The 16,453-nt window shown below is 40.8% G+C and overlaps 1 protein-coding gene across 4 annotated transcripts; it reads right to left on the reverse strand.

Annotated features, from left to right (window-relative positions):
- Positions 1 to 382: 382 nt before the first annotated feature.
- Positions 383 to 16,187, reverse strand: LOC138955542 (uncharacterized). 4 transcript variants are annotated; one of them, XM_070327129.1, is made up of 5 exons: positions 16,155 to 16,187; positions 15,477 to 15,637; positions 13,332 to 13,699; positions 11,318 to 11,464; positions 383 to 7,083 (listed from the first exon to the last, which is right to left on the reverse strand). In XM_070327129.1, the coding sequence occupies exon 5, from the start codon at positions 6,937 to 6,939 to the stop codon at positions 6,475 to 6,477; it is 465 nt and encodes a 154-aa protein (XP_070183230.1). In that variant the 5' UTR covers positions 6,940 to 7,083; positions 11,318 to 11,464; positions 13,332 to 13,699; positions 15,477 to 15,637; positions 16,155 to 16,187; the 3' UTR covers positions 383 to 6,474. The 4 variants fall into 4 exon arrangements, with proteins under 4 accessions (XP_070183230.1, XP_070183231.1, XP_070183228.1 ...); XM_070327130.1 differs by having other exon boundaries at positions 15,477 to 16,168; XM_070327127.1 differs by lacking the exons at positions 15,477 to 15,637; positions 16,155 to 16,187 and adding an exon at positions 14,546 to 15,090.
- Between the last annotated feature and the right edge of the window lie 266 nt (positions 16,188 to 16,453).

A 16,453-nucleotide genomic window follows, 5' to 3' on the forward strand; every position in this document is an offset into this window, starting at 1 on the left:
TACCAGTCTAATGATGTGATAAAAATATTCATTCCATTGTGTGATGGGTTAACTCTCACCTGCCAAGTATTACCAGTGTGTCTTGTGATGTGATAAACATAAAGTATGCATTCCATTTTGTGATGATTTTCCTTATTTAAAGTGGATTTTCTGCATGACACTTGTTTGATTAAAATTAATTGTATTTGTGGCAGACAACTTGAGTTATGTTTTGTGTTTTTGTAAAAACAACTTGTTTTTTTTAATATGACTGGAAATGAGACTAGCAGCCATGAATCCATAACTACATTTTGCTGTCCATCATAGACATCTCACTCGCACATGTTCATTGCCTCACCATACAGGAATCAAAATCCATACAAACAATTTGTATTATCCAATATTCAAACTTGTCATACACATTTATTCATACACAAGAATTATGTGTCATACACATTCAAGCAATCAAGATCCAATAAATGTATATAATTGATGTTCTTAAAAAGACTACACACACACCTAAATATATAGGTGATCTTTGAAATGGGACATTTACATGCAAAATTCAGAATGCAAACAGAGCTTTGGCTTGCAAATGTAATAGTCATTAACCAGCACATAATATGAATAATTTTTGAAATTGTTGTGATACTGATTCAATTTTTCACATAAAATCAGAATTTCATTTATTTTAGTTTCCTGATACAAATGATTCGTCTAGCTTACCTTGAATAAACATACCAATACGTCAAAAAGTAGGACATCTGAGCTCAAAGATTAATAGTTTGGTTTGAAAAATCTCTAAATACACATAATTACAAAAACAAAACAAAATTCCGTGATAGAACATGTACTGATCTTGCAACTAAAGTAACAAGAAGGGCAAAGCCCATACGACTCGCATGCTTTACACATTTTTCCTACCAAAATACATGTGACCTTGACCCAAGGTCAAGGTCATCCAAGGTCATGCAACACAGCTGTTAATTCAAGACATAGGAGGTACAATGGTGCTTATTGGCTCTTTCTACCATGAGATATGGTCACTTTTAGTGGTTCACTACCTTATTTTGGTCACATTTCATAAGGGTCAAAGTGACCTTGACCTTGATCATATGTGACCAAATGTGTCTCATGATGAAAGCATAACATGTGCCCCACATAATTTTTAAGTTTGAAACAGTTATCTTCCATAGTTCAGGTCAAGGTCACTTCAAAATATGTATACAATCCAACTTTGAAGAGCTCCTGTGACCTTGACCTTGAAGCAAGGTAAACCAAACTGGTATCAAAAGATGGGGCTTCCTTTGCCCTATATATCATATATAGGTGAGGTATTCAATCTCAAAAAACTTCAGAGAAAATGGGAAAAATGTGAAAAATAGCTGTTTTTTAGGCAACATTTATGGCCCCTGCGACCTTGACCTTGAAGCAAGGTCAAGATGCTATGTATGTTTTTTTGGGGCCTTGTCATCATACACCATCTTGCCAAATTTGGTACTGATAGACTGAATAGTGTCCAAGAAATACCCAACGTTAAAGTTTTCCGGACGGAAGGACGGACGACTCGGGTGAGTACATAGACTCACTTTTGCTACGCATGTGAGTCAAAAAGGGGACTCGGGTGTGCTGTTAAAATTGTTGGCACATTTTAGTATCTAAAACTCACCTTTGATTTTAGGGGGTGCCTATTCTTTCTTTATTTTGTGTTTAACATTGTTTTCAACCACGAAGGTTATATCGCGACGGGGGGAGATGGGATAGAGCCACTTGTCAATTGTTTCTTGTTCACAAAAGCACTTAATCAAAAATTTGCTCCAGGGGCTTGCAACGTAGTACAATATATTACCTTACTGGGAGAATGCAAGTTTCCAGTACAAAGGACATAACACTTACATACTGCTTGAGTAAAATCTTTACAAAAATTGACTATATTCTATACAAGAAACACTTAACAAGGGTAAAAGGAGAAACAGAATCAGTTAGTCGCCTCTTACGACATGCTGGGGAGCATCGGGTAAATTCTTCCCCCAAACCCGCGGGGGGTACCTATGCGACTGACCACAATGTTTACTTTCATCAGGCACAAAGTTCTTCAGCAGAAGAATGATTAATATTCTAGCAACAAACATGCAATAAATTCATACATGATTATTGATGTTCAAAAAATGCTCTACACTACTTCACCAAACTAAATGGAGAACTGAAAATGTTTAAAACACTTTCTTTCTTTGGTGTTTTCAACCACGAAGGTTATATCGCCACGTGGAAGGGGGGGGGGGGGGGGGGGGGGGGGGGATAGAGCCACTTGTTAATTGTTTCTTGTTCACAAAAGCACTAATCAAAAAATTGCTCCAGGGGAAAACACTAACCATAAACAATAAACACCACTATGAGGTTTGATAGGTAACTTAAAGGGACCTTGACCTTCAATGAACGTTGCAAAAAGCTTATGTTCTGATGAATATGGGTGAATGAGGCACCATTGAATATAAAAAGAAAAATAACTGATTTGACTCTAGTTAAACTATGGCGCTCATGGCATCATACCAAAGTTTGAACGAGTATCCCTTTCACTGTTCTGTACAGCTGTGAAAACACAGTGAGACATAATAATAATGAACATAAATTAATCACCCCTTCTCGCCAGAGCTCACGGCAATACACAATAGCAAAACAAATCAGAGCATTCACACACCGACACACACAAAGTCGTTAAAGGTTTATTGGCTGCGGCAATAATAGCCGCAAGAATAATCCTTTAGTTCGTTCAAAGTACCCAAGCATGTCCTGTATACAAAAGTAAGGCGATTGAGATTTTATTTTGGTTTTTTTACACAAGCCAGAGAACACCAGTGCTTGTGAGAGCAAAACGTTTGCCCGTAGGGAAGTGAACCTTCCTTATCTTTCGCACCAGAGAGCTGTTCAAAAGGGGTATTGTGCAAGTTGGCTATTAAACCATTGTAATTCGGAAAATGTCTTTAACCTTCGCCGGCACTCGTGGGTCCGTGCGGACCCAGAAGGGTGTTTGATTGCAAATATCTTTTAAACGAGTTGGAATTTTTTAATGAGCTTTTAGAAATGCCTCAGACACCTAACAAGCTATCATCTCCTAAAAGCTCATTAAATTTCAGTGATAATTAATTAATTAATTAATGGTCAAATTTAGACTACACACGGAAGCATTTGTGGGGACGTGCGGACCCATACTTCTCAAAGAAGGAAAAGCGTGTATACCCTTCCGAGGCACTCGTGGGTCCGTGCGGACCCAGAAGGGTGTTTGATTGCAAATGAGACAGTGACAAAAGGTCAGGTGTCATGTCTACTGTCCCGAATGACACACGATTGCTGACATTTCACCATTGCCAAAAGAATAAACAAATAAGAAATAGGTAGAAAATGAATGTGAAAACTGACTTTGATTGTTGATCAGTATTTTCTATACCACTAACAAATAATCTACTTACACATAGCTGTTTGGCAAATGTATGTTGCATGGGACACACTGACATGAAAGTGGAAGATGTTTTTCCCTCTAGAGAAACTACATATCAAGTTACACTTTTTGTGCTCTTCCATTCCAGTTGGCAATCAATTGTTAACGCATGTTATTAGAAAAAATAGAACGAAAACAGATTAGATAGAATGAAAAATGTACTGGTGATGTCATTTGGGACATACTGACATGAAAACGTCACCTTTTGTCATTGTCTCAAATATCTCTTAAACGAGTTGGAATTTTTTAATGAGCTTTTAGAAATGCCTCAGACACCTACAAAGCTTTCATCTCCTAAAAGCTCATTAAATTTCAGTGATAATTAATTAATTAATTAATGGTCAAATTTAGACTACACACGGAAGCATTCGTGGGGACGTGCGGACCCATACTTCTCAAAGAAGGAAAAGCGTGTATACCCTTCCGAGGCACTCGTGGGTCCATGCGGACCCATACTTCTCAAAGAAGGACAATTGTGCAAACCCTTCCGTGGCACTCGTGGGGCCATGCAGACCCATAATATTTTACCAAATACCGTGTGCAGTCTAAATTTGACCATTAATTAATTAATTAATTATCACTGAAATTTAATGAGCTTTTAGGAGATGATAGCTTTTTAGGTGTCTGAGGCATTTCTAAAAGCTCATTAAAAAATTCCAACTCGTTTAAGAGATATTTGCATCAAACACCCTTCTGTGTCCGCACGGACCCACGAGTGCCACGGAAGGATATGCATATTTTTCTTTCTTTGAGAAGCATGGGTCTGCACGGCCCCACGAGTGCCACGGAAGGATATGCACATTTTTCCTTCTTTGAGAAGCATGGGTCTGCACGGCCCCACGAATGCGTCCGTGTGTAGTCGATAACGAGTGCCGGCGAAGGTTAATGGCTGAATAACAATGAGTTCCTTTATACGTTGGATTGGGCAAGCCATATATATATATATATATATATATATATATATATAAATATATCTAGCATCAATAAACCTAAAAATACACTAAGGTCTTTTTCAAAAACAATAGTCTGTTTTAAAAACTTTCAGCAATTTTCAACTTTATAAATCTATACTATAGATACATCAAAAGAAATTTGGTCAGACATGGGATTCAGAAAAAGTGATAATTAAGGAAAAAAAAAGTAGGGTCCAGGGGCAACGCCCCTGGTCGGGGTCTGGGGGCAAAGCCCCCAGAAGCTGAAGGTTTTTAGTATTTTAGACACACAAAAATGGCCCTGAAATGCATATTTCAGCTTAATCATAGCCCCCCCCTCCCTTTCCATGTTTCTCAAATTAATTTTACGCTAAGACTCAAAATAAGGAGGAGAAAGAGAGAGAGAGAGAGAGAGAGAGAGAGAGGCGGGGATGGGGGGGGGGGTGGTGGCGTGTGACGGTGTGGTTTCAATGTTCTTACCTCGTCGGTGCCAAACGACCCCAGTGACTGATTACACGACTGGGTTTTCAGGATAGTCAGGTGCTTGTTGCTTTTCAAGTGGCTTTTGAGGGCAGTCTTTCCATTGGAACCGTAGTTGATAACATTAACATCGTTGCACAAAGTGCACTAAGTTTTTCCCGGCAAGTTGATTTTAGCAAAAGCATCGCCAACTTTCAGTTTCACGTCTTGTGTCTTCTGGCCTTTCTCGTATTTCCAGCTCAATGATACAACTTCATCGAGCCAGTCGAATCTCCAGAGATTTTTCTTGTACTTCTGCTGGTCAATTTCCCGGGATAGAACGGTTTCGTCTCGCTTTAGCTTCCTCATCATTTTGGCAAGTGGCTCGAAGCGATGTAAAAATGGCGCCGAATCATTCTCATACGGTATGCTTTAGCTTATACTGAATCCCCGATAGCTACGTTGAAACGGTGACTGTAGGAGACAAAGACACAGAGCGCGTTCCCATACGGATCGACCAGCAACAGTCTGACCGTTTTAGGAACCAACCGTTCAAGAATAGTATGGAATGGAGCGTCGCGATCAGCGGACCGGCCGAAAAACTTGGGTCTTTACCTACATATACCCCAACATTTTCTCAGCGGATTTGCACGAATCTCAAGAATGATCCCTGGAGCCTAAAAATTTACGGAATTCCGTAATTTTACGGAAGAATCCCATGTCTGTTTGGTGCAATTAAACAGGTAACCTAATGGCAAATCATTGTGTAAAACTTTCTTTACAACTTTCTTTCACAAAGTGTACATATTTTTTATTTTTTTTTAGCAATATTGTTTTCGTGGTGCAGTACCTGTGTTTAAAAATAATAAAATACACAGCGGACATAATTTCGCTTTATTTGAATGACTTTCCACTTTACAAAGATTGGTTTAGAATTAGAGCGCAGATTTAAACCAATTTGAAAAAAACAGTTGCTTATACCTTCTACCATGCTTGGTACTTTGAACAAACTTTATGATTGTTTTTGAGGCTTTCATTGTTGCAGCCCAATGCTGCTCAGTGCAAATTAACTTTTTTGAAGGCGAAGTGTCTGCACCCAGACACATCCTTACTCTGAGGTCTCAAAGCAAACCCGCAAATTGAGGCACACCTCCCAACGCCATGCAAGATATTGCAGATTTATTGCACGATTACGTGGCTAGAGCGGATAGGGCAAGTAGCCTAATAAGTTTACAATTTAAAACGAATGCTTCTTTCATTGACAAAAGCAGTAATCATGTGTCAAAACACTGGATCGGCTTTGGAATGCGCTTGTAAATAAAAGTAGACAATGAATTTTTCTTGTGATTCCACTGACCAATCTGCTTGTAGTCTGGACAATCAAGCGTACAAAATATGGCAAAATCGTATGGGTTCACAGGTCTGCTATACACTTCAGGTTTGGGGTGTCCACAAGCTAACTTTTTTTTTACTCGAGCATGTTGGCAACGAACTGGAGAACAACATCTGACCATGTTGATCGGTGGGTGGCCCACTCCGAGGGTCAATGCGCTCCGTTAGTTGCACGAGCTGTTCCTCAGAGAGGGGGCAAGCCGTGGCAGGCACATCCTAACGACTGTCTGGCAAAGGATGGTCCTCGATTATCGATTGAAGGCTTCTCCCTTTCCAGAAGTCCTGTACTGCTGTGGATGTGCTGGCTCGTCTCTCCAGCATCCCCCTGAAGAAGAGCTGCAGGGGAGTTCTGTTGCGCTCTGTCCTCAGGGGTTGGTGGTTCTTCTGTTCCACAATCCACTGTAGGGACCGGTTCAGCCTGGGCAGAAAAACATAGTGGAGGGCCCACAAGTGAATGGGATTGTCCATGTTCAGTATCCCCAGACCACCTTCTGCCTGTGGTGTTCCCATTGCAGTAAACAGGTCATGGTAAGGGTTCACCACATCTTTCCAGACGTCGAGCCAGAGACGCTCGATCCTTTGGTTATGGTCACTGCGGCCTTGCATCGCACTGCCTCTCCCTTCTCCCCTGTGTTCATTCATGAGGGCGACGACATCCAGATTCTCGCCACCATGGTCCATGCGGACTCTTGACGGGAGTCCAAAGCGTTGGGTTCCACCCAAAAACAGATCCCGAACGGTCTCTGACCTGTTGTTTCGGTGGCATGGAGGAAGGTAGTGGCCCGGCTAAAGCCATCGATTGCCCCATGAATCACCATTTTCCACCTGCAATATAACAAACAGAGATCCGTTTCCATATGTGATTTCACCACACAAATTCTGATTAAAGAGTTATTGGGAAATAAGTACAGGTAACATGCTCAGTAAATATTAAAAAGTAATGGTCAAAGTGCTTTTTCATGACCGAGAATCAAGACCATTATTTTTAATATATATCATTGAGAAAAGGTGTGTAACCCATTTAATCCACCTTTCTTCAATTTTGCAAAGAAATAAATCAAGAAAAGCAATTGCTTTATATGACTTTTCTTCGTCATGTCCATAAGCCTTAAGGGTCTTGTAGGTCTTAAAAGGAGGATTCCACTAACTGCTGGGACTCTAAAATTTGATAAAAATAAGCAAAATTTTGGTAATGTCTGCTGGTTAATAACACATACAATTCAGTGAAATTTAATAAAAAATAACTGAGAAAACCGCAATGTAAAGCTTTTACAAACTTGACCCCACTGTGACCCCAAAATGTGACAGGGATCAACCAAACTAGGGTCACGTAGGTAGATGATCAAATCCTTCAAGTGTTCAAAGTTTCAAAGCTCAAGCTTCAAAAACACCTGAGATAACATCAATGTTAAGATATTTTGATTCGAACATGACCCCCTGTGACCCCAAAACTTGACGAAGGTCAATCTTCTTCTTCTTCAGCGTTCGACGATGGCTGTGTCTAGATTCTTTCAGGCCTGGGAATGAGTAAAAGTGGTTTGGGCGTACTGACGGGAAAATGTTGCGTTTTAAGCATTTTTAAGGGCACACGGAGGCTCTTTTCTTACACAATTAGAAAAGGACTTCGTCGTAAATACGACGAAAGGCGTATCATTCCCAGGCCTGTTCTTTGGCCCGTGATGTTGACGAAGTGGGCTGTGACGAAGGTCAATCAACCTTATGTCGTCTTCTTCTTCTTATGCGTTCGTGGGCTGAAACTCCCACGTGCACTCGTGGTTTGCACGAGTGGAATTTTACGTGTATGACCGTTTTTACCCCACCATTTAGGCAGCCATACGCCGCTTTCGGAGGAAGCATGCTGGGTATTTTCTTGTTTCTATAACCCACCGAACTCTGACATGGATTACAGGATCTTTTTCGTGCGCACTTGGTCTTGTGCTTGTGTGTACACACGGGGGTGTTCGGACACCGAGGAGAGTCTGCACACAAAGTTGACTCCGAGAAATAAATCTCCCGCCGAACGTGGGGACGAACTCACGCTGACAGCAGGCAACTGGATACAAATCTAGCGCGCTACCGACTGAGCTACATCCCCGCCCACAATCTTATGTCAAGTTGGTACATTATCAAAACCTAGAAGTGTGCGTACTATTAACCCTTACACCGGTGCAATTCTGTAACACATGTTACATAGCCACTGGTGAATTAACAGAGAGAAACATAACAAAAAACAGTCATATAGGTTTTCGCATCAATGGGAGGTAATCGGAACCGACCAAACAGACTGAGCCAATAGCGCGACATATGTCGTGACAACCAGGTGACAGCATACGTAAAGTAGCGCGACATATGTCGCGACAACCAGCCTAAGGGTTAAAGCTCTAGCTAAAAACACATCTGAGATAACATCAACGTTAAGTTTTTATTAAACGAACATGACCCCGCTGTGACCCCAAAATTTGATGAGGGTCAACGAAACTGCGGTCACTTCGTGAAATCATCAAACCCTAAAAGTGTGCAAAGTTTCAGAGGTCTAGCTGTATAAACTTCTGAGATAACAGCTCAACGTTACATTTTTTGTCCTTGGACAGACAGACAGCCTGCCCACAGCACACATAATTATTTTGATCAAGTATTATTCACTCAGCCAGTCTACCTGCACAAGCATGTGATTAATCCATGGTTGAAGAGTTCTGTGAAAATTGCGCAATTCTGCAAACTCTTTATAGCAGTTAATTTAATTTCGAATAAAATAAAGTACATAGTTGTTCTGCTAAGACGATAAGGCAAATATTTTTGCGTTCTTTTCATGTTTAAGTATCTCGGGAAAAAAAGTTCTATTTATGAAGTGAAATATAATTGACCTACAGATTACTGTCTTTTTATTTGTACAAATGCAAAATGGGAACAACTCTATTTTCTACACAAAATATGAGAGTTACTTGCCTTGAGACCTTGTGTCTGGTACAACGTAGATTTTGATTTAGAAAACAACCAAACTTATGGATCTTATATTGGATTCTGTGTGTTGAAACCTGAAATGAATAGTGTAAATGCAGTTGAGTATGTATGAGCTCTTTCCTCTTTCGAATATTTGAGCATTCAGAACTTTTCAGTCACCAAGCAGTGACCACACAGTGTGGTTTCTCAACCTATGAGCTATCGAGGATTCAGACTGGTTGCTGGGTGGTTATTTGTTAGGACTAGGTAGCTTGGTATTCACCGAAAAGTATTCCCCCCTCTGCTTATTTCTCTGTTAACTTGAAGGGGTGTTTATTGTTAAAAAAAACACCAAGCAACCAAATTTAAATAACCACCCAGTAGAAATGGTAAGGTATAACCAGAATATGTTTTGTATTCCGTGGGGAAATCATCAATGGACCAGTCTTTCATTACATATCCAGAAAATGACAAAATAAAAAGAAAAGAAAAGAAAATACTTGCACACGACTCACCTTCGTTACCCACCTACCCCTTAGAAGACGCCCTTCCTTTTACGATCCCAAACAAGACATTTTCAAGACCCTGTTTCATAGCTGCCAACCCCTGTGAAGCCCAAAGAGTAGCATTTTGGAACTTTCACCAAATGTCAGAGTTGCAATTGGTGTTTATAAGCGTAGCACTCGCATAATCTTAAATTTGAATCGCAAGCCCGCATTTAAAATGCCATCAAAAACGTTTGTAAGATTCTGAGAGCTCTACGACATTACAACCGTCTAAACATAGTTCAATGTCACACGCTTTCCTTCTTTGCCACTACTAAAGCAAACGTATGCAAGATTGTATGTTACACGCTTTAGGAGCATGGCAAGAACGGATTCAAACTCAAAATCGTCACTCCAAAAAAACATAAAATGCACACACGACTTTTATTTCTCCTGCTGTTATCGTTTCTTCTCTTTACAGATTCTTCAACGCTCAGAATACTGAAAACGGCACCCCAGACGACAGTACTGTTTCCATACGCGAATTTAACTTCCCTTGGAAAGTGGTTCGCTCAGGAGGCCTGTTTGTCTGACACTATAAGGACAGAGTTCTGAACATAGATGACAAAGATTCCGGAATGAACAAACATTTTGCGGATGCAGACACAGAAAGACGTCATGAAGAATGAGATGCTTCAAAAGATACAGACTGTGACGATGACTGTGACGTCATTCCCATATAACGAGACGTCATTCACAGTTGTTCGGCCACTTCCGTCAAAAAGTAGATTTAGACAATCAACGTAATCTCGTGTGGAAGAAAACGTCTGTCACACAACCAAGTCGGAATAGCAGGTATTATTACCTATACACGCAAAGTCTGTCGAATTCTTCGGCAAAAATCGTTGAAAATGATTTGCCCGCATCGGTGTGGAACTTGCACCATAATCTTCACCACCCTTACGTTTCCCCGTTTTTATCCTGTCTCCCTCCAGTTTCCACTTCTAACACCGTCACTGTGCACAGCTTACAACTTAACAAGTGCATTGCATATTCTAATCAAATTCACAATTGGCGCATAGAGTCACCGGAAATGCGAATGCTTGCAATAAAATTCACGATTTGCTAAGCAAGTCACGTGGACAATATCGAGTCATAACGGAGTGGTTCCCAGCCATCGGTACTCGACTAGTTATGCAATGTTCATTGTTGATTGTCAAGCAATAAGTGAACATTTTGCACGCTTGTCATTTTTTTTTTTTTAGCGTAGCAGCTCAGGGCTTAGAGTAGCAGCGTAGCAATTCCTGCAAAATCGGAGCATGCTGCGCCAAAATCGTAGCAATTGGCAGGTATGCTGTTCTCTAAGATATTCTGCTCATAACCTCTGTAAGTTTACCCCCATTATAAGACCTTATTATCTCAGGGTTATGTAGGTCTTAAAAGAAAGATTCCAGCGTCATAAAATAAGAGAATTCCTTATCACCCTTATGCCACCTGTATCAATCCACTCAAATTCCATGTTCAAACTGGCACAACCCCCAACATCCTCCCCACCACCGGACACACTCAACATTCACCAAATTTTTAAAAAGGATTTTTTTGTGCCCAGTGTATGTATTTGTAGCTGTACTCACGATATCAACTTGTGGTATCCGTCTAGATGCCAGAGAGCGTTTGGTCCTGATACTTGGTACAGACGACGTCTCGTGGGCCTCAACGCCAAAGCTCTGACAGCTACTCCACCAGGATCAACCCGCGGGATGGCTCCCCGTACTCTGTGCCTTTGTGGAGCGTGTAAGAATACAACTTATTACACTAACGTGACATACCACTCATGTCATAACAATACCATTCACTCTACATTGCATGTGTAAAGAGGTCTTGTCTGACAAGGACCTGATTTTTCACTGCCTCCAATACCGAAACAAGCGTCCTTCTTTGAACACTCGGAAGAATTTTAAGAACGTAAACACCACACCAGTGACATTTCCTTGCTTTGACATAAAAGATTACACGAGGCATTCGGAGAGATCCAGGTTCAATTTTTAAGCTTCTTCAATCTGGGCGCTTCGACAAAGGGACATTTACAGCAATGAACATGCAACAGTATGTACAGGGTCCCCACTGGTTTTTAGAAACAAAATTCCATGACTTTCCCATGAGCCTCAATAACATTTTCCATGACTAGATCCACAGGTCGCCATTTCCGAACACGCAAACTTTTTACATCTTGTCACTGCCAGTTTTGACACTGGCTTGCTTTGCACTGAATTTGAGTCAGTTTCTACGCAGTGTCTCTTTGACAAGCAAGTCAAGCATTTGCTACGCAGTCAGATTATCGGTAATGTTTGCTGGTCCTGTCATTTCACTAAACTGGACCAGCCACTGTTTGTATCCATCTGCACTTTCGTAAATTCCGTTTCATAACCGTCACTAACACTGTGACTTGACGAACTGTCATTTTTTTCACCGCGATACACAGTTCATTGCGAAGATCTTCCTTGGTAATTCGTTCCAATTCCGCATACTTTTTGTTGTCAAGAAACAACTCGAAAGAAAGCTGGCGTGCTAAAGGTTATTTTTTTTCTTTCTTATTTATGTTAAATTCCATGACTTGAATTGAAATTCCATGACTTGAATTGAAATTCCATGACTTTCCAGGTCTGGAAAATTAAAAATCAAATTCCATGACTTTCCATGACCTGTACGAACCCTGTATGTAGGATAAACAGAATACTACATGGCTTCCTGTTTGATACCAGTTTTACACTAGTGTTTTGAAATATTGTTCGCAGTTTAATATTTAAAAGCACAACTTGAGTAAAACTGGTATTTCATAGGAAACCATATAGTATTCTCTATGTGGACAACAATGTCACAGGCTTACCCACTAAAGTTCTTTAGGAGCTTCTGACATATTTGCCTTAAAAACAACATGCAAAATAACTTGTGGAATCCAAAAGCACCATGTCGCATTAGTGGCCCAATTAGAGCTGCAGACTATTACGCTTTCGATGTAGCATGCTACTTGTAAAACAGAAAATGCTACTTCGTTATACAGACACTCTACAATGTTCATTTGTTCCTGCTGCTGTTTTCTTGTCTGAACACAGTTATTGCAACATTTGTGTCTTGACATATAAACATGTAGGTGCAGTGGATTATAAGATGATGCAATACTTAAAGATAAACACCATTTGCTACACTATAAATTCAAGATTGCTACACATGAAGCTTCATAGGGGCTGACAGCTCTGCATCATACACCAGCACATAAATCTTACTGACTGAGTTGATGTGTATTTACACATTGCACACCTCCCACATTGAAGTAAACAATTGAATATCTTCAGTTAATCGAAGTACACTTAAAGATGAAGTTCTCTCCATAGGAATACTGTGCATCACCCTTGCATGTAAGTGAACTCAAAGTACTATGTGAACAGAACAGAACCAATTCTGGTCTGTTTGCAACCGCATGAACGCAGGAAAGAGATCATTGTCAGATTGAATTACAATTAACATTGACACGCTTCCATTTGAAACTTTTCAGTTGTCATTGTGGATTGACGCCCCGGCCCCAGATCCTGCGTTTAACTTTATCCTCGACGAACAAAACAACAGGCACCAATTGGGTTGCCGCCTCACCTGTGATTGTGTTGACCAGGTTGGCAACCGAGCCAGACAGGGTAGAATTGCTGGTACCGGTTGTCATCGATCCCGATGTTGAGGCGATGGCCTCACGATCACCCGAAACAGCTTCTTGCAGACGTTGGTTGTCTTTCTGGAGCGAGACAATGGCCACTTGGCAGGTCTCTTGCCGCTCCCCCAGCCTGCGTAGTTCTGCCAATACCGCGGCCAAAGCAGTGGCGCTTTCTTCCCCTCCTGCTGTGGCTGACTCAAACCCACCGGGTTGTCGCTGCGAGGCTGTCTGGTTGCTGGCCCTCGGCCGACCTGCAGCGGCTCGGGTCACTTCGGCTACCCGCCTTGACGCTGCCCTCCTGGGAGGCATATTCCTGTGCATAAAAAACAGGATATGTGAACACAGCCTTATTTGTCAGATTACTGAGAATTACACATAAGCCTTGAACTTGTCTGCTGCTCCTTGCAGGAGTTAACAACTCCTTCACTGTTCAGCCTGTAAAAGGTGTTTAATATCCCATACTTCTGAAGTTGTCACCAGATTTTGGGAGTCTGAAATACAAACCAAAGAAATTGATTAAAATCTGGCCCAAAGTACTTCAAACCAATTGTGTTTTCTGTGTCAAACTCAAATCCTGGCACCCAGTACCCCCACCAAACGAGTTTGGAATCTCTGAGGCTCAATACATTTATGACAAACAGAACACCAACAGGAAATTACATCATGGTTCTCTGAACTGTCACACACCAACATAATACCTGGCTAACAAATCCACATACTAACTAATGTTGGAATCTCTGAGGCCCTATAGCTTAATTTGACAAAAAGAACAACAGCGAACCATGTTTTCTGATTCTCTGAAAAATCAGCCCCACCATGAAATATTACCTAGCCCACGGTACATGTACTTTAACCAAAATAGTGTTTGTAATCTGTGAGGCACCAGCCAACACAAGTGACAACAGTACCTCCACATGAAATATTACCTAGCCCACAGTACCACAATCAAAATAAATTTGGAATCTCCTAGGCAAAATAACAGGTGATTGACAAAACAGTACTTCCACAGGAACCAATATTTCCTGATTCACTGAAATGACAAACACCCGAGGTAATTGACATACAGTACCTCCACAGGAACAAATATTCTGATTCTCTGAATTGACAAACGCTCACATGAAAAGGCATCGTAACACCAACATGTTCATCAGAATCTCACCTGAAAATTATTTCCAAGTACTCTGGAAAAACACTGATCCATACTATCCACCAACACAGAAACATACTGTTGAAACATGTCACGATATCTTGATTTGACAGAACACTCAACAATCGTGTTGATCGAAGAACCATTCCGGATCCACCTTGAACTGGTTTTTAGACAAGGGACATCATCCACAACGAGCCTGTCATAAACTCGAGTTACTTCCCATCTACCGATCTGGTTGACCCCATTTAGAGCCGTCGATTTATGCCACCCACCCGCATCAAACAAGAAAGAAAATGTAAACAATTTGAAGATTCCCTGTTCCTATACCCGTGCTTTGTAAGCTGATCAGTCAAAACGCACAATGCAACCTGACCCGGCTACAACATTATTTAATCACACAAAAACCGACTGTGTTTATCGCCTGACGAAGGGACTTGTACAACCTGGCCTGTCCTGACGTTGCTTGATCTTCTTGATCTTGATATGTTACGCCAACAGGTCCCAAGCTTGGGAATATACGTTTGCTAGATGCACACCATCACCCAGGAAATGACGCTGCAAATTCAGGTAACGTAAACTGTTTTCCAGCGGAAAACATAAAATCATGGTCCCAAAATACAACTCTAGGGGAGTCCACAGTGCCCTGCCGAAGCAACGCATTGACCTCCATAGCTGCGGCGTTGTATGATGGATCGAAACACACACAGACAGACAGACAGACACACACACACACACACATACACCACGACCCTCGTCTCAATTCCCCCCTCTACGTTAAAATATTTAGTCAAAACTTGACTAAATATAAAAACGGTATTACTTAACTTTAAAATCAGAATCTGTGACTGTGAAACATTGGTCCATTTCTCAGTTGTTTTTCAACAGTTTAAAATTCCTTTTTGAAGCTTTACTATTCTAATATTCAGCACAGAAGAGTTACCTGAAGTACTGTCCCCTGTCCTTTCAGACGAGCTTGTATCATTAAGGACCCAGTAAGCTTGTTGGAAGCAGTAATTGGTTCCACCAACGCATCCAACTCTTGATCAGATATCCTGGAATACACCATGCGTTGTACAGTTTACAAGTAGCATTCCATTTTCCCTGAAAATTGCCAAACACTTTTATTACTTGCGTTGTATCGATAAACGAAGCACAAGTAAGAAACAATAATAAAAGCAAAGAAAATAGCAACACGATATGCAAACATCTAACAAAGCCGAGCAAGCAGAATGACAGGTTTAATGAAAAACAAAGAGGTACCGATTCGGAAACAAGATCGCGATTCTTTCCTTCGCTGCACGACGCAAATCTTCTGTGACCTTTGACCAAACGTAGCTTCCACATTCGATCACCGTGCTCAGCTTAATATTTACAACAGAAAGCCGAGGGGGTGGAATACCGAGATGAACCTACAGAAATGTGCATCCTCAAACCTGACATATTCATCCCAACATTTAATGAACTCCAAAACACAGAAAGTTGCTTTTAGTTTTACACGCCATCTTTGATTGCCACTGCCAGTGGTTATCAAACCGGGACCCGGTACCCGTGTTTCAAAGATCACGCATTGTTTCTTCCATTAAGTCACAAATGAACAAGCAAACAAAACGTTGCTTACCTTCTTAAAACTTCTTCTGGCTCATTACCAGACTGCAAAAATTGACGTCGCAATGGCGGGTCTGATCCAGTGGCGTCACCGGAAGTAGTATCTCCACGAGATTGTCGCTTTGCATGTCGTACATTTTCCGATTCAAGTTCTAATTTATTTCAGCCGCATTTATTAAATGCAGCTGCATTTAAAAATAAATACAGCTGTATTTAAAAATAATTACACCTGTATCTAAAAATAATTACAGGTGTATTTATTTTTAAATACAGCTGTATTTACTATTAAATACAGGTGTAATTATTTTTAAA

This window comes from Littorina saxatilis, unplaced genomic scaffold (genome assembly GCF_037325665.1).
Source record: "Littorina saxatilis isolate snail1 unplaced genomic scaffold, US_GU_Lsax_2.0 scaffold_1664, whole genome shotgun sequence".
In the NCBI taxonomy this organism is placed as follows: Eukaryota; Metazoa; Mollusca; class Gastropoda; order Littorinimorpha; family Littorinidae; genus Littorina; species Littorina saxatilis.

Bases quoted from the DNA above. Each gene is read 5' to 3' on its own strand.
- LOC138955542 (XM_070327127.1), bottom strand. From the start codon at position 14,679: ATGGTTCTTCGATCAACACGATTGTTGAGTGTTCTGTCAAATCAAGAT. The intron at 13,700-14,545 runs GTGAGATTCTGA...TTTTATGCACAG, and splicing joins TACTTGGAAATAATTTTCAG to GAATATGCCTCCCAGGAGGG. The intron at 11,465-13,331 runs GTGAGGCGGCAA...CGCTCCACAAAG, and splicing joins CCTGGTCAACACAATCACAG to GCACAGAGTACGGGGAGCCA.